Source organism: Columba livia, chromosome 5, assembly GCF_036013475.1.
Source record: "Columba livia isolate bColLiv1 breed racing homer chromosome 5, bColLiv1.pat.W.v2, whole genome shotgun sequence".
Taxonomy (NCBI): Eukaryota; Metazoa; Chordata; class Aves; order Columbiformes; family Columbidae; genus Columba; species Columba livia.
The window spans coordinates 32,119,075-32,141,456 of record NC_088606.1 but is presented as its reverse complement, the minus strand read 5'-3'; the positions used below and the strand labels follow the sequence as shown (position 1 = coordinate 32,141,456).

The 22,382-nt window shown below is 38.7% G+C and overlaps 1 protein-coding gene across 5 annotated transcripts in view; it reads right to left on the bottom strand.

The window, feature by feature from the left end:
* Positions 1-22,382, bottom strand: part of STXBP6 (syntaxin binding protein 6) — a 133,103-nt gene that overhangs the window by 63,315 nt on the left and 47,406 nt on the right. For 2 of the 5 annotated variants that reach the window (XM_065064170.1, XM_065064172.1), the window contains exon 3: positions 5,313-5,348. The exons of the other annotated variants lie outside the window; for them this stretch is intronic. In XM_065064170.1, the coding sequence (XP_064920242.1) occupies position 5,313 (1 nt within the window). In that variant the 5' untranslated portion in view covers positions 5,314-5,348. The remainder of the gene's footprint in view (positions 1-5,312; positions 5,349-22,382) is intronic. 5 annotated transcript variants of the gene reach the window in all.

Sequence of the window (22,382 nt, the reverse complement as noted above, 5' to 3'; positions counted from 1 at the left end):
GGTGGGGTTTTCGCTTGAGTTAACAGCAGCTCAATCCAATGAACGTGTCTGCTCTCCCTCTTGCCATAACTCCAGTTTCAAACCATGTCTTTCCAGTGTTTCAGAGTCACTCCTCTCCAACTGGCTATAGAATTTCCGTTGGTCCTGTGGTGGTTTTCAGCGAGTGTACACAACGCTGCATACAGCACTGCACACGCCACTGCACGTGGCTACGGCCACTCCAGGCCCAAACCACCTCCACCCGATTTTATTCTAAACAAATAATACTCTGAGAATTTCTCAGCTTCCTTCTGTCAAGTCCTGAAAGGACTCAAAATGGCTTAAGGAGGATGCTGAGCAGTGAAAGCAATACTGTAACGAGTCTAAAGAATACTGGTATAAGGAGGGGAAAGTCTAATTTCAAATCCAAGTTTATTTACTTTACTGGGTCAGCTCTACACAGTTTTATGAAGTAGGGCTTCGTAATTCAGAATTGCAGCCCATATATCACTGTTTCTCAACACATAAGTTAAGTGTATGCTTGTATTACAAGCCACTGCTCTCTGTCAAGTTTGGTCTTGTAACACTTCCCTTTCCTATCCGAGCCATGTGACAACAGCATGTCAGCCTCCTTTAGTCAAGATAAAAGGCGAACAGGATAAGAAGCATTAGTACCATCCATTTTCCCTTAGCAGTTCTCTTCTGCACCATATTACTGCCAGCCATCCTCAGCTACAAGAGATAATACCAGATCTGTGGCTGCTTTTTCAGGAGGAAAACATTTCTAAGCACTGTCTTACACATAGGGCCTAAGACAAATGTTTGTTTGTATTTAATTGAGGGAGATTTGAACCATGCAGAGTCAAACTGTGTCCTGTTTCCGTAATAATTAATTGCTTTGAAATGCTCAGCCTGTAAGAACTCAGTACATTGTATTAAGATCTGTTTTATTATTGTGGTTTACACTTGGCAGTTGCGTCTCCAACGGTATGAATTAGGTTTTGTACAAAAAAAAAAAAAAAAAAAAAAAAAAAATCAAAAACAACCCAAAACTTCAACCAATGAATCCCTAAAACTTTTTTTTTTTCCTCCTTCAGATATGCACACATTTTGAGGAGACACAGGGGACAGAAGGGAAGCCATATGAGGAACAGCTAAAGTCACTTGGTTTGTTCAGCTCAAAGGAGACAGAGGGGAGACTTCATGGCAGCTACAGCTTCCTCACAAGGGGAGGAGGAGGGGCAGGCGCTGATCTCTCCTCTCTGGCGATCAATGACAGAACCCGAGGGAATGTCAGGAAGATGTGCCAGGGGAGGTTTAGGTTGGACATTAGGAAAAGGTTCTTCCCCCAGAGTGTGGTGGAGCACTCGAACGGGCTCCCCAGGGAGGTGTCACAGCCCCGAGCCCGACAGTGTTCAAGAAGAGACTGGACAATGCCCTCAGACACATGGTATGAGCAGTGGCGTTGTCCTATGCAGGGACAGGAGTTGGACTCCATGATCCTGGTGGGTCTCTTCCAACTCCCTATGATTCTATTCTATGATTGATTTAAGGAGAGTGATTAATTTGGAGAAATAAAAACTATTATAATTGTTTGCTAACAGTGTGCATGCTTTCCTTTCTCTGTTGCTCTTAAACCTGATTGATGTTTTACTCACCACAATAAATTTGACATTCTATGATTCATTTAAAGCAAGTCAAACATGGTACTTCTATAGCTAGCTTCTGACTCTTTTCTACCCACAAGGAGATACATTGCACCTCCATAACATTTCATTCTAGAAAAATGATATAAAGTATTTATTTAATTCATTTGAAATGAAAACAGACAGAAGTGTTGCTAAAGAATTTCCATTACAGAGAAGAAAACAAAAAATTCACTTTTCTCACAGACGCAGTAAAAAAAAAAATAAATAATATTTTCACAGATCAGTCCTTACATACACAAACTATTCAACAAACTTTAGACCTTACTGAGTAAATAAGTGTCAATTTCAGAATAGTGTTATAAGCTGGAAACACAACTTTAATGTAAAAAGTGTTTGAAACAAAAATCAAAAATTTGGGTACTTTAAGATCTCTTTAAGTTCAGCTTTCAGTTACATATTAACAAAAATACACACAGGGTTTGCTTCACACCATAAAGATTCACCTTTACAACTTCAAAGAATTTACAATAACAGGATGTTGTCAACAGCTACCATAATTCCTGCAGGCCTGACCCTGACTCCCACTGAAACTAAGCTGGAAAATCAGTTTGTGAAAAATGAAAATGGAAAAGAAAAAGTAGTAATAAAGCCATTACATTATTTAAGCTGCTTAAGAGTGAAATTTCAGAGAAAATAACACCACAGAAACCTCCTAGAAACACAAGTTTTAAAAATTTAGCAGTATTCAATAGCTTAATTATGTAAGTACACATTAGTAGTGGCAGTTAGATACAGCACCTTAAAGGGGCAGGGAGGTGGAAGGGAAGATAAACCACACCACCCTACAGGCTAATTCTCTTAATGAGAAACATTTAAGTGTTTCACAGATGCCCATTTCCATTACCTTTTCCATCTAGTAATTATTCCTATTTAGTGGCCTGTTGCAAACACTACTGTTTCAATTTATGTTCACTCAGAACAGTATTCTGCCGCTAGGTAAGACGCTTAGTAAACCAAAGTTATTTTGCTTCTACAAAAGATCAAGAAATAGGACCCCTTCCTTTAAGTGGTTTAATTCCCCCTTCCTTCTGACCATATGAGGAAATAAAAACAGTTAATATCAAAATTATGCATTAAAAGCCACTGCAGCATCCATTTCAAGTTCTCCCCTGCCTGGCACCTTCTCTGTCACTGGTTTTTCAAGAAGCAACAACTTTCTTTCAAAACTCAGTCTCTGTTCATGAAATGGTAAATGGGACATCAGAATAACTGGGAACCACTGGGATACAGTCATTAGTACCCATCATCTGACCTGCCTAACTACTGCAACAGCTGTTCACAACATTTACAGGCAAAATCACCCATGGCACTGGTGAGAGAATCACTGAACCCTTCTGTCCTTCTCCCAAGCCTGAGAATACTGAAATTGTTTGCTCTTACATGAACTAGAATCTTAAATCCACAAGATTTCCCATGAACTTAAAAAAGTTTTTGCCAGCTAGAGAGAACTATGTACAAGCAGTACATTGCTGCATCAGCCAGTTTAACACTTCTCAAGCAGACACATCTGCATCCGAGTTCCAGGTTTTCACAAGACAACTCTATCACAGCTGTAAAGAATATGCTATTTGAAGCCAAAATAAATGAGCACTAGCCTAGAAAATTCATACTGCACAGGGACAGGTATTCAAGTACTTAATTCTCTGGCACTGCCAGAAGTGCAGGGGTGTGTCCCTACTACCATGTCAGGACAGAAACTGATGGTAATGAGGCCTTCAAAAGGCTCTTCAGAAGTCAATTAAAGCCTTGTCAGAGATTTATTGAATGTGGTATAATTGCAAAGAGTGCCAACACAAGAAATTGAATGCGATCCAGAATAGCTACAGAAATAACAACATCAGGGAAAGAAAGCAAAGGCATCTGGATTGAAAGGATGCAAGGACTAAAATTACAGGGGAAAAGAGCAAAGCAGACCTATCCCATTTGAAATGTTTTTTCTTTATGTCTCACTCTCCCTGGTCAAACTCAACAGCATGAATCATAATAAGAAGTACAGTACTAATGAAAAGACTGGTTGAAGAAGCATCCCAATAGTTTGCAAATGCTTAAAGATAACTGGACAATACCACAGAAATGGTAAGGGTTCTCAGTTTTATTATATTTTAAAGGGATGTCTGATTTAGTTGTATTTTATGTGCTGAGTTAGGTCACACCATTCCCAGATTAGCAATTATTGAATATGACCAGCAAGATTTTAAGAAAATAACTAGGATCAACTTACTTTAATGTAAATAAATGAACCACATAAATTTCTCTTAAGGAGATGTGGCAGAATGCAAACCCCTCCTCTCTCCCCCTCCCTCCTTCAGCATGGAAGTAGTAGACACATCTCCCTTTCTCTCTGCTACAGCTTCTTTTGTATGGCCCCAGAGCACCCTGGCCAGGGCCGTTAGGAGAAGGGAGTGCCGAGGTGCCAGGGAGCCGCTGTGCACCTGCGGCCAGTGTGTGCGATGTTTGGAGGCTTCAGGGGCACCCACACAGCCAGGGTGGGGGTGCAGAGAAGCTTCTGGAATGCCTACAGTCAGGTCTGATCAGCCAATAAAAACCGGGACTCTCGTCGAGACTCCACCCATTGCTGGTGGGCCGCTGAGTGGCCCCCCGGGATGGAGACTCCGCTTGCCTTGCTGCCACGGGTGTGAGTAAAACTTCTCCTCGCAGGACTGCGAGTGCATTTGCTTTCCATGCACATATGCATGTGTAACTTCCCGTGCTCAATATGAACCCGTGTAAAATCAATCCTCGCATAATTGCTGGTGTATTTTCCTCCCGTGCTTCCACATAAGCACGTGTAATATTCCATGCACATTTGCACGTGTATTTCTCCTCGCAGGATTGCGAGTGTATACTTTCCGTACTCAATACGAGTACATGTATCCGTTTAAAAATAATCCCACACCGTGTTTAGGCAAGTGTGTACTCTTCCCTGACTCAGGGACGGCTCTGGTGGTGTTTGGGTGAAGCCATGCGCATGCACTCTGTGGATCGCCTGTTGTATTAGTTGCTGCCCCTTAATTTTCCTCAACTGACATCTGAACCTGTATTCAAGCTACTTTTGGAGTGCTAAAACGCTGTTTCTCACTGGTTTAATAGAAGTTGTTTTGGACCCTGTTGTCCCTTAAACTAACCTCGGGGTGCCTCCATGACAGGAGAGCTGAAATCCACCATCAACCAAGTGTTGTTTCACAGCTACATCACTGACACAAATGAGGCGTTTTAAAAGTGATCTAAAAAAGAGCAGAAACTTTTCCACCCTTCTGTGCTTATCAAATTGTCCAGACATAAGAGCTATTAATTTCACGTGAAAAGAGACCTTGCAGAAAGTTCCTCTGTGCAGTAAAGACCTTCAAGATACAGAGCTTTCCTATCCATGGAGCACACACACATCAGCATCATAAAAATGCAGGAAAAGGGATGCTATCTAATGCAGTACTTTTCGCTTAAGAAGTAAGCAGCTCTTTATATTCCACCATGAGATACTCAAAAGGACTGAAATAAGACAGGAAAAATAATAGAATGGACATAGTATACAACTACTTTTGTAATAAATATAATATTAAGGTAGCTAATTAATTGCAATAAATATAAAAATGAAGACTAGAGATCATCTACAAAGTTGATACTTACTAAGTCTTCAATGAATGGCAAATAAAGAACAATAGCCTGAGGGAAAAAAAAAATAATACATTTCACATAAATCTGGTAGGGATAAATGCCTATTAGAGAAATATAATCTTTACAATGGGGCATAGACAGCCACGCTTGGGAGGCTTTGCTGGCTGAGCTGAAACACTTACTGGGGTTGTGAACTGCCATTCTGTGGCTGAGAACACTGAGTAGCTTGCTAACATCTCCTTTATGTAAGAGACTGTTGTGCCACTTTGCTTCCTCTGAACATGTCCTAGTATATACGACCAATTCATCAAGGGGTGGCTATGCAAACTACTGTTCTAGTCTCTGGAAAAAGACACATTTGAAGTAACTATTAAGGCAACACTAATAGCTATCGCTTAGGAAAGCCCCTGCACAATACCTCAGCTTTATGAAATTCACTTTGTTCCTTTTTTAAGTACTTACACACAATATTTTTATTTTACTTCTAACAAACGCATAACTTGTTTATGAAGACCTCACTTGATTTCACTAAGCTGGAAGACAGCTTTGCACAAACACATGGAATCAGTTTCTTGATGATTTGTACCAGGACCAAACGGGAGCTGCAGCGCAGAGACATCACAGACTATGGTTAGAAGCTCAGTACCTGTACGGCTTAAATCAGGTACTGCTGCCAGCTACCTCCTCCCATTGCCTTGGCTTTCAGTGTCTCCCATGCTGTGGCTTTCAGAGTCACAGAAAGAACCAGGCTGTAAAGTGAGCAGGATGACAAAAAAACACAGGAAAAGAAAAATATTTTTCAGTTGAATCAGTTCCTGACCTGGGTCAGTATATGACTGCACAAGCTGCAGTGCCACTGGAGAGGGACAGAACGGCAGCTCCCTAAACAGCCACCAGAATGTTTAGAGTGAAGACTTAAGCTTAAGACTTGCCATGTGTTGTGGTGTTTTTTTTTTGTTTGTTTGGTTTTTGTTTTGTTTTGTTTTGTTTTGTTTTCCCCCCTCCTACCCTCTCACATTCTGACACATTCCCCAGTATGTTATTGAGCTAATCCCTTGTCTTCCATGATCTGGACTGTATCAATCCCTCACTACAGAGATAAGAGTTGACTAAACACCGGTTCAACCTCAATTTGCTGGACAGTATTCTGTGACCTGTGTTACAGGAGAAGTGAATCTAGATAAAGATTGGGTTTCTTCTAATCCTAGCTCTGGTTCAAGCTGTTGATTTAATGTTTGGTTCAAACTATTTCAAGAAAGAAAAAGTAAAAGCAACCCAAACGCTGCAGCTTAAGAAGTCATGAAATAGTAAAAAATTAAACCACAGTTACATACTTACATGAAAGAAAGAGACCCTACTGACTAGTTCAAAACAGTTCATTGACGGGTGTTTCCCATTACGCTTTTCAAGCTAGTATATGTGACTTGAACTATATTTTAGAACATTTAATTAATTTAAATATTTCACCCAATTACTTTATCTGAAATAATGACACCTTAATATACGAGATTAAGGAAAGGAGACTGTTTATTTCAGCAAATAGTCATGTTTGGAGCTATCATCAAGCACATTTCCTAAAAGAATTCAATTCCTTTGTTTTTATAAATGCAATGGCTGAATAACCCTTACTGCCTCAGGACCCTATCTACTTCCCAATTAACTCACCAATATAATTAAAATAAATACTATGTGATTTTTGTTCAGGTGTAACATCTAATCTCTGTTATTGCTACATTAGCCAGAAACATCTCTTTGGCAATGAAGCACTGAAGTACACTTTTCCATGGCAGCACTGCCAGTTAGGACTTGGTCATAACTGTTACCAAAAAATGACAAAATTAAATAGGAAATTAAAGTCTTATAACCATCAAAACAATAAGGACCACTGGACATATTATTAAACTCACCCAAATCATTACTGCTAAAAGAAGTGTAAACAGTTCAGTGTGTACCTATAATTAACGCTCTGGTAAATTCTCTGGGTCATGGCTAGGGACATTGCTGTTTGGGTAGGACTGGGAAAACATGGCTTTATAAAGCTGCTTAAGACACTGTATTTCACATGTGTAGAAAGAAGATCCACTAGATTCATGTTAACTACAAATTGGAGTAAGAAGACAAAACATTGTAATCTGGAAAATCACATTAAAACAATAATGCAGCCTGATTTGCACTTGGCCCCCAAATCTTAACACACAATATATGAGTAAAAAACACTTAAAAACATTCTCCGTAAGTATTTGTCATCTACTGCAGATCAATTATTTTAACACTATCAACCAAGAGTATTATTTTAACATTTTGTTTATAAAGCAAGTCTATTTCCAGAAAGCTGAAAATAAAACCTAGGAAAGAGATATCCTCTATGTTCAGGGTTCCTCAGATATGTCCTCCTCTCTCTATCTGGAAGCCTTCCCTACACATAAGCTGAAGACTTAGAATACTTGCATGAGTTTTCCCACACAATTTGTTGCTCAGGTCAGATGGCAAGACCAAACAACATACCAGGATCCTGAGAAACCCCTGTACAGCATGTGCACTGATTGTGCACTTGCAGCTCATCTAACACACTTCAGAACTTGGAATGTGTGTGCTTTCATACATATTTGTCTGGAAAACCCATGTAGAAATGCAGTAATTCTGCTTCAGATTGTTTGGAGTCCTCCTCATTACCACAAACATCTCAGTCAGCTATTCCGTTACTGACAAAGAGCTATCAGAGTCACATGTACTTCTCTCAATGGAGCAAATAAACATGGATTCAAAAGCCTGTGGCCTGGAATGCCTTGAGCTAATTCAAGTACCTGGAGTAGAAACAACCTGATACTTGGCTGAATTACTTCCCTCCCCCTCTACTTGTAGCTGTTGGAGAAAAATAAGCCATCTCCATTATCCACTTAAAGTTCCTCTCATTTTTTAGTCTTCCACATACACACTGCAGACCAATTTTTGTGCTGAACAAATCTCAGAAAGAGTCATGTCTCAAGAGATTAGAAAACGCACAGTATAGATAGGGTCTTGCAGGAGAATAACTCTTTTGTTTATAAGAATTTCCATGAACAAAGAAAGAAATATTAATACTCCGTATTAAAGATATTAATATTTTTAATAGTTGATTTTAAATCAGAATTTCATGCTGCACCTGTCACCATTGTCCTCAGGTTAATATCACCCCGAGTGCTTTCTTTTGCCAATACAGTATAATAACCAGTTAGCTTTAATAGGAATCCCAACTTCTTACTGATTCATTCAACCATCCTATGAAACTCAGCCTTAAGTTTAATTTTAGAAGTCATACAGCAAATGCATAGTGATTTCTTGATATGTTAGTGATGTTGAACTTCAAAATTGAAGCATACTGCATAATACTACACAAATTGCAACTGTATAGCCCCAGACTGAAGTTAAGTTCTCTCGCCGTTTTTTAACCTATTTGTATTTATACTTCTGTAAAGAAGATGCAATGAAAATGGTTTACTAACATGAAAAGCTGCATCTTGAAAGCTTACACAAAGGCTACCAGCAGACATCCTGTGGAATACATAATACAGATGAGACACAGCCAAGAGTGATTATCATGTGGATGACCCTGTAGAGTTAAAAAATACAGCAAAGTATGAGGCTATTAAGTTTTATTACAGCATTATAATAAACAGTGCTAATCTGTAGGCTGGGGTTACAGATTACACAAGAGATCTTGCTGATGGATGATTTAACATTACGTGACCATAGATATAGGATTGTTACCACAGATGGAGGTTTTGGATAACAGGATTTAAGGCTTGGGGGTTGTTTCTTTAGTGTTTATGTATAATCTACAACAGAAAGTAAACAGTTCCAAAACCATAGTCAAATAGGAAACAGAACAGCAGGATCTTACAGGACAACCACCTTTCAGTGTACCATGGAAGGTTTTCCAGACCGTATGTCAGAGTACATTGAATAACCAAATACTTGAGAGCAGTAGTGGTCCAGTATTCTGGGGACTAGGAATTACTGCTGGGAAAAATGTAAGGTTCTCCTGGAGTGCATCAAAACATTTATATGAATAAGATGTCAAAGCTGCCTAGAACAATAAATACAAATGTCTTACGTAAAAAAAAACTCCACTTAAGTGTGTGATTATCCCTGTTAGCACTCCTATGGAACACAAATAACCAAGTTCAAACACAACCCAACAGCAGGTCAAGCACAACAGACACCTAACCAACTGTGTAATAACTTTAATGATGTTCTGAACAAATGCATATTTGCACCATATATCAGATATAAAATGAGACTTGTTTGAACTGGATATGGTAGTGTTCACCTCATTTTACAGACCAGCTGTACTCTCAGCCGGATACACCGGCTGCAGATAGAACTATAACTTCTTCTCTGTCTCCTTCCCCCCTTGCCTGGGTTATGCTTTCTGGAACATCACCAACTCCCCTGGACAGAGCATGTCAAACAACTAACACACTGAATCTGGAAGAAAATAACATTAAATTATCCAGAGGAACTGTACATCAAGGACTTACTGGTACAATACAAAAGACGGGGAAGATGACAAAGCCATTTAAGAACATTCTCTGCATTTTGGAGCAATAAAACAATCCCAAAGGTGCACAAGTGGAAATGGTTAACACACATTATATCGCTCAGCATTTGCTTTCAAAGTACACTCAAGTTTTCAGAGATTTCCATAAGAATCACCTTTTACTGCTCAAATATTATGACCCCTTCCAGATTCTAGACCCTGGCAACACAGGGTTTGCATGTAGTGACATACATCAGTTTAGTAAATCAAACTCCTTTTATCTGCCTCAGTCAGCTTGTTAAATTTATTATAGTCAACACCAAAGGGAATGCAAGCTAATTCATTACTTCTATTGTTCGCTTTTTTTATACCTTATTATAGTGGTGAAAATAATCCTGCAGACCCTCATGATATTTGAAATACCCAGAAATAGTGTTGTGTGGCTTTGCTTAACTGCATTTTGGATGTTCTGCAGCCATCATCATTCCCAGTGAATTATTTTCTTTCTGCTGCATTTTAATTTATGCCTGCTACTCCCTTAATCCAGATTCAATTTCAAGAAAATAATTTAAAATACCATTAGCTAAAATACCAAACCTATGAAAATGTGCTCTGGAAGTTCTGAGGCTCACTCTCCAGTGGCTGAAGATCTGGCCGTGCAGTAGCTGGGAGCAGAGCAGTTGCCCAGCTGCACCGTTGTCCTGGTGGAGGCTGCCCACTGTTCTGGGCACTGCTCTCACAGCATGGTAGCAGCTGTCCTGAGACTAAATCTCACCTGCAACTCAAAGATCCTGCTTCCATTTACTTTGGGGAAAAAAAAAAAAAAAAAACAAAAAAAAACAACACACCTCAACCAAACAAAACCCACGACAACAAAACAACCCACTAGTCAACGTTTCAAGTAATAAGGTAATAGCGTTCCTTGTGGAAAGGTGATCCTGCTATCAGCTGCATTATGATTCAAGGGTTCTTCTAACTTATTTTTTGGTACTTAATATCCAGCAAGATAAAACTAATTTCTATAGAAGCTGCAGTCAAAGAAAGAAATTGAAAAGTCAGACAAGAATTCTTAGTTTTATACTAGAAACACTAGAAGTGGGCAATCTACCAATTTTCTTTACAGTACTAACTACCCCTTATGCAAGCTTATAGTCACTTAGCAACTTGGTGGTAACTGCCTTTGTTTCAAGAATATTGATAACTAGATTATGAAACTACTGGTTCAGTAAAAATAACATCTTAAAATAAAGGACATGTCAGTCAAGTTATTACTATTCTAGGAAATTTTATGTGTGCTCTGAGTCAGATTGCTTTGACAGATAAAGCACACAGTCAAGACATAGCTTGAACAAGGTTGCATGTGCATATATTGTATTAAGTTTCCACAATGTATTGAATATTGATGCCATCAAAGTCTTGAGATACTTGTATTATGTTCAAAATGAAACAAAATCCATCCTTTAAAAAAAATTTTATACTTAGGAAAAATGATTTTAAAATGAGCCCTCAAACTGATGCATTCCTGTTATGATTTAAGAGAAACTGTCTGCTTAGGCAGCACTTTAAGGCCCGAAGAATTTGCATTTCTTTTATTCTGTTTTCTATATGCACACAGATGTTTGACAAACTGTGTTATTAACATGTCACACTATCAGAGATAAAGCATTTTATGAAAAAGAACCTCACAGTATTACTTAATTTTTGTCTGCATTCTTTTACACAGAATGCTGTGAGAACTTAGAGGAACTACGTCTAAAGCTAATTCTAAAAGACATGAGGATGGATGTGCTAAAAGAGATATCAATTTGTATTCCTCTCTCTTGTGTTGTTCACTGAAGCCTCAACATATGGTAAATGTAATACAGTATTTTTTTACAGGTATACATGATGGTATTTATGGAGAACACTATGTAAAAAAAGAGGAGAAAAAGTTGAAAATTCTCTTTCTGTTGAGATTAATATGCAAATAAATAAGCATAACAACAATAAAGCCAAAAAGCTCTCCTAGAGGGAAGGAATAATATGCTTTAACAGTTGAAAAGGAAGCCAGAGCACAACTAGTTATAGCAGAAGTTTACAGCTCGATTCCAGACTTAAAATAATGCAACACAGCTGTTTCCAGTGTTCCATCCCCACAAAGGTGTCTTAATGACCACTCATTCACAGCCAAAAATATAGATCTGCAAGGCTGCTCTAATACTGATAGTTTCTTTGCTATTCTGTGCACTTAGTTTTTCTAAATGATTTTAAAACCAGGCTCTGTGGCCAAAATAACCCAAGCCATTTTTCAGGAACAATTTCTCTGCCCTTCTGCTATGTGGCCCCTCCATACAGAGCTGACAAGCAAGGGCTAGGACTGCTTTAATCGAATATTACACAAATCAGCTGAATGATGCCTACTGATCTCCCAAAAGACACTCACTAACAGGGCATGAAGTTCACAAAACCCAACAGCCACAGCAAACATTCAAGTGGGCTGGAGGCAAAGTGTGCAGGGAGAATAAGAAATAAGAATTACACACTCCAAATGATTCCTCCTAAGCAGGGAATGAAGCCAAGTGATAGCATATCAAATTTTCACGGAAATGGCATAGCGGAAGCCTGAGTTTACAGCTGCAGCAGGATTCTAGAAACAAAGGAAAAGAGAAAAACAAAGCAAAGCAAAACAATACAAAAGTATGGTCCAGAGCCGATGAGGTACAGAGAATGCAAGAGTCTGACTGCAAGATGTAAAAGGTCAGAAGAGTGGACTGCTTAAAAAGAGTAAGAAAGTAAAAGGGGATAGGATAATCACATGAAGTTAACTGACAATCAGCAACATTATGAGTCTGCTTTAGGAATAGAAGAGGTTTGCATAAGCAATGGCTGACAAAGGAAGGATAGTGTTGTGTTTTATTTGTTTAAAAAAAAGGGGGTAGATTCTTGTGTAGAGCTGAACAGCTGGAAATTGAGTTAAGCAGAAATAGCGGCAAGTTGACAATGGCTTGTTACTAGTGAATATTCGCATTCAGGAAGGAAATGCGCAAGATTAAAACAAGAATTAACTTGAAATGAAGGAACTATGTTTAGTGACTGAAATTTCTCCAAGAGGGTGTTGTAGCCTAGGAAAATCATAGAGACGATGAGCTGACAGAAAACAGCTGATATGGCAAGAAGCAGAACCAATGGCTGCAGAAAGAATCCAATCATTAACCATAAAGAAAAAGGAAGATTTTAAACGTAGAATAAAGAGAAACTTTGCCAAAATAAAACTTAGACAAAAAAGACAACTGCAACACGCTGTCCACAACAGGTTTATTTTAAAACAGAAGAAACTTACAGAAAAAAAAGGGTATTTCAAACAGTTTTTCAGCCTTTCAAGGCATTTTAGATATGCAGAAAGGGGAAAGTATAACAACAAAAAAAAAAGGTGATTCCCCTAAGTCACATAGTTTTTTTGTTTGTTTGTTTTAAAAAAAAGAGAGATAAAAGAGCAAATGGAATGTTTGAACAGGTCTGCAGTAAACAGAGGTGAGAACAGTCTTTATGAAATCTATTAAGAAAGTGACCAAGACTGAGCTGAAACAGTCTGAAACCACAGGTTATGGGTAAATGCTTACAGCAGGGAAAGCAGAACTGTAGAAAGTCACAAATACAAGTAACTCTCTTGAGATTTTGTCTACGTCATTATATTTTAAGTCTAAAGCAATAGTTCACTTCTGCTTACTCAAGTCTTCGAGACTGTGCTATCTATCTAAACGAATTGTTAATACCATTCTTGACAATACTTCTACTGTTAGACTGCTGGTCTGAATAATTCTAGCTGACTGCCTGAATGACATCACTGTCTCACTATACACTTTTTAAAAATACGTTATTTAAATGACTAAAAGTTTGACCAGATGATATTTCAAGGTCACTTCCAACCTGGGCTGTTATGCCACTCTACAAGTAAGGTAACATAGGGACTGAAATACAACTAAGCAAAAAGACATTTTTGTCACATTTAAAAGGCAATTAGGGCCTTTAATGAAATCTGTGTTATTTCTCATCACCTGGATCACAAAAACCCCATTATCACTGGAAGTTAACGATAAAGTGGCTTAGTCCTCACAGTATTTCCATATGGATTGAAAGACCTATCTTGCAAAATAGCAACATCATGCTCCAATACTTGATTAGAGTAAAGAAAAGTCTGTAGTTGTGTAGCTGCACACATTAATTCTTCCCATTCTGCTTTTTCTCTCCTGACCCTTCCCTCTGGCCAAGAAAAAAAGCTATTTGACATTAGCACAAAAATGTTTTACTTGGTTACATCAGTTTCTAGCTAGAAAACAAACAAACCTCACCCTTAGTTAAAACAGATACATATTGCTTTATAGAATCTGCTACTAACACAGATCAGTACTTCAACAAGTTGACACATCCAAATGCAAGACTGCTTACCTTTCTGGAGGAGGGGGGAGAGGACACAACATGAAAACGTTTTTGTTTTGGTTTGTTTTTTTAATTTAAATTTACAAAAATATTAGGATTGATTTGAGAGTACAACTGAATAATACATGAATACTTCATGGCTTCATCAATCAACATACAGAGCGGTCCATCAATTTAGAATCTTTCAAATGCCATGGTACAAACCATCCCTTTTTCAATTCCTGACAGTTTTCAAAGCATCTCTCCAAGTCTGTTTCAATTTTATGTTCTCCACAGTTGATGACAATTTTTGTTCTTATGCTTCCCAAATACCTTCCATTACAGAATGGAGACTGGGTAAGCAACCAGCATTCCCTCAGATGGTACAGCTGAAGGACTGCTTGTGTGTATTTGTATGCTCAATTTATGTGGGCTAAGCTTAAGAAAGCTAATATGAAAAGAAACTGAGATATTTGAATACAAAAATAAAACAGAACACAAATTATTCCAAACTTTTTAAAAAGTTGCCTACCTAGATCTTGTTTTCTTCTTTTTAAGTAAATCTAACAAATTTCAGCTGCCAAAAATCCTACCAGATAGTGTTTTAGACATCTTTAGATATTCCCAGGCACTTGAACAGTCAAGATTTCTTTAGGAATCTGTCATTAATGCCGGTGAACAAACATAATGACTGGAAGTTGAAAGCTTCTATTTACTTAAGCTTTCAATTTTCACCTCACTCAGAAAAAGCATACTTTGTATAAATGCTTTAAGTGCTTCGTAAAAATGCTTCTCTTGCTAGATGTAAGAGAATATTCTTTTAACAGTTCTGTTCTCTTCCAAGTCATTGATCCAGTCACAGAAAAATGCTCTTGCCATTCCCACTGTGTTCCACAAAGAGTGACAAGAGGCAGAGATTTAAGAAAACTAAAACAGCAGGGGCCGATATCATATTATCCATGAAAAGCATTTACTAGTTATTTCATCCAGCAAGAAGTTTATGTTGCAGCTTCCCTTCCAGCTGAGCCTGTCCTCTGAAGACATGTCTGAGGAGACAATACAGAAGGACTACCAGATGCTTAAAGCAATTTTCCAATAGCCATCTAGATTCAGGGGATAAAATTGCCTAAGAAACTTCACAGCCTAATGCATATGGTCCACAATATTACAGAGCTATCTCAAACTTACCCCCTAAAAATTTCACCTAAATGGAAGTTTTCTTCAAAAGACTCATGTTAGGGAATCTGAGCTGCAGTAGAGTTTTAACTCAATCATTCCCTGACGCTACACAAAGTTATTGTGTGCTGCTAAGCTCAGAAGAACACAGCAAGAGAGCAGCCCACAGGGTGTGTCAGACTTTATGAAGTTGTTCCAGCTAAACAGTTACTAGAGATTGTTTTAACTTGACAAACGGGTAGGCTCCTCCCTCACACAAGGACAACAGAACTTTGCACAGTTTATATTCTCTCGGCCTCCCCACCCTTCATATATTGTTTTTTCCTTCTTGTTAGGATATGAATAATCAGACTACAAAAAACAAGTTACGTAAAAATCTTAATGTAAGTAGGCTGGAGGAAAAACACTGCCTGCTGTAAATGCAGAACAATTGTTTGTGGTGGTAGCATATGTACATGCATACACAAGACCATGACCTGGTTTTTATCGCTACAGCTAGAAATGGTCACATATTATACCAGTGAGAGAAAATGTGACAGAATTAGTTGAAAATTCCCTCCCTACTGTATTTTATAGATGGCATGCTACTTGGTTAGTATCTGAGCTCCTGTGGCAGCAGTTTTGCCTGTACTATCCAGTTTAATCTAATCACAGCAAAAGATCAGGCTTCAGTTCTGATCTGTTCTTTTTCTATTTAACTCACTTTTAAAAATACTATTTATAGATTAAACTCACAAACAGAAAATATTTAGAGATCATGTCTGCATTATTCATCTTTTTCTTTGTCAAGGTAACAATAAAACCTACCTAATGATAGAGAAACAGGATGTGACAATCGGCTTAGCAACTCCTTCATTAAGTACTTACATGCTGATCAGCATTGAAATCTTCAGAGGTCAGAAGTATGATGAAAACTTACAGGATTTTACTCCTACAGCTTAGAACACTATAAAAGGTTAAGATTTTAATCTAAAGTTTATCTATTAGAAGAGCCTGTAATACACCAACCAAGGGTCAAGCAGAAAGAAAACTCTTTCTTCACACGCTAATACAACTACTAGGAGCAGAGCTGCACAGCAACTGACAGAAACATTTTCTGAAGTGCAACTACAAGGGAACAATCCAGATGTTTTCTGCTCAGTACAATTTAAGTTCAATAATTCCTAACACAGTGAGTCAGAGTATTATAAATACCACTTTCCAGCAACACGAAAACTAAGAAACTGTTCAAAATGAATCTTAGCTTGAAGCAAAAGACATCATTTTTAACTCTTACAGTACAAGAATGGTTTCCATCAAAACTAGCAATTAGGGAATACTCACCTAGGTCTTACGTGCATGGTTGCTATACTTCAACTTGAAGGAACAGTTATCATGCAATACTGTGTAATACATCCTTACTTCTAGTTCTGCATTTTTATCACATATAAGAGTGCACCAGACCCTGCCAAAAGCCTCACTTGGCCAAAGAATGAACAAACTGCTTCCAAAGCCAGCACAACATTCAAACATTTTAACCTGGCATTGAACTTGATGCAAACATCTGTCACACTCTGGGCAAAATACTGCAGTAAAATGTGCTGCACCCACTGAAGGAAGCTACTGCCAGCTCTTGAGGAATACCAACCCACCCCGCACAAGTAATTCCAATGAACTGATAAAGCACTAAGAACCACTATCCCCTTCTGAACATGGAGCACAGGAAAGCAGGTCTGCAACCTAACTATTCTGCGTAAGCCTTCACAGTAATTTTTGGATGCCTCCATGGAAAAAGGTACACATTTTAACTACATACAACCTCACCAAGCTTCTTTTATGATGAATGGGGGAATATACAACTTCCAGTATACAACTTCCAACATACAGCTCCAAAACAAAGTGCTTTTATATGTAAAAACTTCTTGCATCAATACAGGCTTTATATTCATAAATATTAAGCCTATCCTTTTTGATTACTGAAAAATCACATCTGACTAGTAAACATATCCAATGCCTCACTTTTCCCTTCAAGTTTTTATGGTTTTGTTTTACTTATGTTTTTTCCTTTCTTATTTTTCCAAGATATTCTCATTTGGTATTTTGGAAATCCTTCCAAGGAGTCCATGTGTACATGAGGTGGAGGGAAAAGCAATTTCAAAAGCTCTAAAACAAAACTGAAGGCAACATTAGTAACACAAATTCCCTAGATTGACATGTCATTTTATAAAACCGAAAGTGATGCACAGTGGTCAAGTGTTAAGCTTTGTGTGACTGCTAGAATTCTGTTCCGGGGAAGAAAAAAATAAAAGAGCTAAACAGCAGACATATAACTGTACACCTTCACCTTGCAATTTAGAAGGTATTTGCTGCATGCAAATTAGAGCAAGCAGTGTGTTGGGAGGATGCACAGGAGCACACATACATTCTTTTGTCACTTTAAGAAAAAAATATCTCAGACTAGATGCTTTCAAATACGCAATTCTGTAGCTTTGCTATAACAAGATTCCCTCCTACACAAAGTTCTTGTGAAAAAGTTCTAGTTACATTAATGTGAACAACTTGTCAGGAGGAATCAGAGCATCGATGTATATTAAGGGTATTATTCTTAATATGATCAATAAATGTAGCATACTCAAAGAGGTTCATCATTTCCCCTCTTCTATTTTAAATAAAGACAAAAAGATCCATAATGAGAAACAGGAGGTTAATCTCGCTCCCACCCAAAAGCCACCAGTTTTTCACTTACGTGATTTGATCACCGGTAAAGTTTTTCAGAAACCCTTACATTACTACAGATTTTTAAATACCTTTTATAATACAGAATTGGACACATCATCATTAACAGCAAGTGATATTTAAACTTCTAAAACTCATTTTGAGGACCATGGAATTAAAAAATATCAGAAATAACTAACAAAGGCAGAACATGTTCTGAAAAAGGAGGGAAAAGGGGCTTAGTTAAGAACTGCATTCAGTATCAGAATCACAGTATCATTCAGGTTGGAAGGGACCTTTAAAGTTCATCTAGTCCTTTTAGCAGGGAGAGCTTCTATAGGTATGTCAGTGATAAAAGTAAGACTAGCACAAATGTGCCCCCCCCACTCCCTCCAGAAGGAAACGTGAGACCTGGTTACTCAGGATATGGAGGAGGCTGAGGTATTCAATGGCATCTTTTCCCCCCCTCAGTCTTTACCAGCAAGTGCTGCAGCCACACGATCCAAGTCACAGAAGGCAAAGGCAGGGACTGAGAAAATGAAGAACCACCCACTGTACGAGAAAATCCGGTTTGAGACCATCTAAAGAACCTGAAGGTGCACAAGTCTATGGGATTTGATGAGATGCATCTGCGGGTCCTGAGGGAACTGGTGGATGAAGTCGCAAAGCCCATCATATTTGAGATGTCGTGGCAGTCTGGTGAAGTTCACGCTGATTGGAAAAGGGGGAAACATAGCTCCCATTTTTAAAAAGTGATAAAACCACAAGCCAGGGAGCTACAGGCCAGCTGGTCTTGCTTCTGTGCCCAGCAAAATCATGGACTAGATGCTCCTGGAAACTATGTTAAGGCACATGGAAAACAAGGAGATGATTCGTGACAGTCAACGCAGCTTCACTAAGGCCAAATCATGCCTGACAAATTCTATTACGGGGTTACCGTGTTGGTGCATAAGGGAAGAGCAACTGACACCATCCACCTAGACTCGTGCAAATCATTTGACACTGTCCCACATGACATCCTTGTCTCTAAATTGAAGAGACATGGATTTAACTGATGGACAACTCAGTGGCTAAGGAACTGGTTGGATGGTTGCACTCAAAGAGTTGTGGTCAATGGCTCGATGTCCAAGTGAAGAGCAGTGATGAGTGGTGCTCCCCAGGGGTTGGTACTGGGACTGGCACTGTTCAGCATGTTCGTCAGAGACATGCACAGTGGGACGGAGTGCACCCTTGGCAAGTTTGCTGATAATACCAAGCTGCGTGGTGTGGTCAACACACTGAAGGGAAGGAATGGCATCCAGAGGGACCCTGACGGTCTTGAGAGGTGGGCCCATGCTAATCTCACTAAGTTCAACAAGGGCAAGGTCCTGCATGGTGATTGGGGAAAACCCAAGCACAAATACAGGCTAGGCAGAGAATGGATCGAGAGCAGCCCTGAGGATAAGGACTTGGAGATGTTGGTTGACAGGAAGCTCAACATGACCTGGCAATGTGCACTTGCAGACCAGAAAGCAAATTGTATCCTGGGCTGCATAAAAAGAAGTGTTGACAGCAAGTTGAGAGAGACAATTCTCCCCCTCTATTCTGCTCTCTTGAGACCCCACCTGGAGTAGTGCATGCATCTCTGGGACCCCCAACATAAGAGGGACATGGACCTGTTGGAGCAAGTCTGGAGGAGGCCCACAAAGATGATCAGAGGGCTGGAGCAGCCCTCCTATGATGACAGGCTGAGAGTTGGAGTTGTTCAGCCTGGGGAAGAGGAGGCTCCAGGGAGACCTTATAGGAGCCTTCCTATACCTAAAGGGGACCTAACAAGAAAGCTGAAGAGGGAACTTTTACAAGGGCATGTAGTGATAGGACAAGGGGTAGTGGCTTTAAACTGAAAGAGTAGATTTAAATCAGATACTAGGAAGAAATTCTTCACCATGAGGGTGGTGAGACACTGGAACAGGCGGCCCAAGGAAACTGTGGATGCCCTATTCCTGGAAGCGTTCAAGGCCAGGTTGGATGGGGCTTTGAGTAACCTGGTCTAGTGGAAGGTGTCCCTGCCCATGGCAGGTAGTTCAACTAGATGATCTTTAAGGTCTGTTCCAACACAAACCATTCTGTGACTATCATCTTCAACGAGATCAGGTTGCTTAGAGCTCCACCCACCCTGACCTTGAATGTTTCCAGGGATGAGGCATTTACCACCCCCCCAGGCAACCTGTTCCAGTATAATTGGATGAAGGCAATTACAGTTTGACAGCACTGCACCCAAAACATCAACACTGTGGCAAATTCACTGAGCTGCAATACAACAGGGAAGCTGTTTTTGAGATGGGCATTACCCTTAACTGTGCTGTCAGTCTCCCAAGGCACAACATGAGAGACATCTGAGCACACAGTCAGTTACAATCAACCAGCATTACTGGAAACAACTGCTTTCACAGTTTATACAAGCAGCCCTGGGGCTGGAAGCTAAGAGCAGATGAAAGCTTCACACCCATGTATACATTTAATATATGCTTACTTAGACATGCACAGTACACTACATGAATGTAGCCATGCTAAGCAACAGTACCAGTGTTCTCCTTTAGCCAACTCTATGGTCAATACAGAGCAGTGAATTTAGGTCGTTGAACTCACAGCAAGAGGAGCCAGACATTTATCTGCCCTACAGGTATCTGAATGATTAAACCTTCAACTTAAAGAAACCACTACCGGCATGAAACAGTGATGGTTACAAACATTACCCTTGGAAGAGGTGGAAGGAAAAGAAGCCTGTTTTTTTTTTAAATTTTTTTTTTTTTTTTTTTTTTTTCAAGCTCTGGTTTATTAAAGGAAAAAAAAAGGAGCAAACATATGCCAAGTTAGAGGCTCATGGTAGAGAAGACAAAGTTTGAAACATCTCTTGAAATTTATTTATTTATTTATTATTTCTCTTAGAACAGAAAATGACAACGTTGTACTGGACCTTAGTTCATTCCACAGAAAGATTAATGATAATATGCCTCTACATATGTAAACTTCTATTTCCTTGCTTTTTTAATAATAAATAATAATACTAAATAACAATTTTAAATAATTTAAAAAGTTTTAACCAAAAGCTTTTGATGATTTCTTAGGCAGCTATTTTGAAAGGGGAAGCAAAGGCAGAGTAAATGTAAGAGAATTCCTTCAAATTCCTATGATGGTTAAACAAGGTTAAAGGAAAACCTAGTAAAAACAAGTTAGAAACCTAGTAAAAACAATGCAGAAATTGCTTCAGTCCTATGGTTTTTAGAAAGGATTTGAACTCCACGCAGAGTAACTTCTGAAGCAATGTTAGTAAGGGGAAAAAAATCATCCATCCATGAAAGGCCATAATCAGTCTTGTGTATTTGATGCTGTAAACATGTTTTCCAATTGAGAATTTATGTTATGCAGAAATTGCCTTTACAGTAGTAATCCTTACAGTTGGCAAGCATGGGAGGTTTTTTGCATAGCATTTAATGAAATTTTTCAATTCAATATCATCACTGGAAATAACCTTGATAAGCAACAAATATGAGCACCAGTCTAAAATACACTCGGTGGTAAAGAAAATCATCTGCCATGTACACAATCCCAAGAAGGCATTATCTCTCTCAGAAATAGAACAGATAAGCATTGGAATGATCAAATAAAGCAAAGAAGTGGAATTAAACTATTCCACTCTCCAAACATTGAGAGTTTCAAGGCAAAAAACAATACATATCAAAAAGGACACAGTTCTTGACACTTTTCAATGTTTGCCACAGTCTCCTGACTCACTTTAAGAAATTCTCACATATGCCCTTAAACTTCAGTGCAGAGTTTACATATTTCAGAAGGTTTCCTGGAAAGCTTCTTCAGTGAATGAAGTATTTCCCCAGATGAGAAAAGCTGATTTTTCAAGATTAAACCATGGCTAGAAGGACAAAAATTAAGTATTCCAGTGTCTTCCAATTATCAACTAAGCTCCAATTATCAACTAAGTATCACACAGACAGTTTACTGTACACACCCAGAAAACTGTTTCACAGATTTTCTAATCTGAAAACATAAAACAAACAAACAAACAAACAAAAAAAGGAAAATTGGAAACAAGATATAGCATATATGAAATAGCATATAAAGGCTCACAACACTTGTGTGTATTTACTTTCTGGTAGTAAAACAATTACTGTGTGAAGACTGAATAAAAATAGAAGGATTTAGTATGATCACATTTTACGCAGGTATATGCCTGCACACGTATATCAAAGTATATCGAAAGGCATCTAGCAGTATAATGTGGAACAAAAAAAAAGCTACTC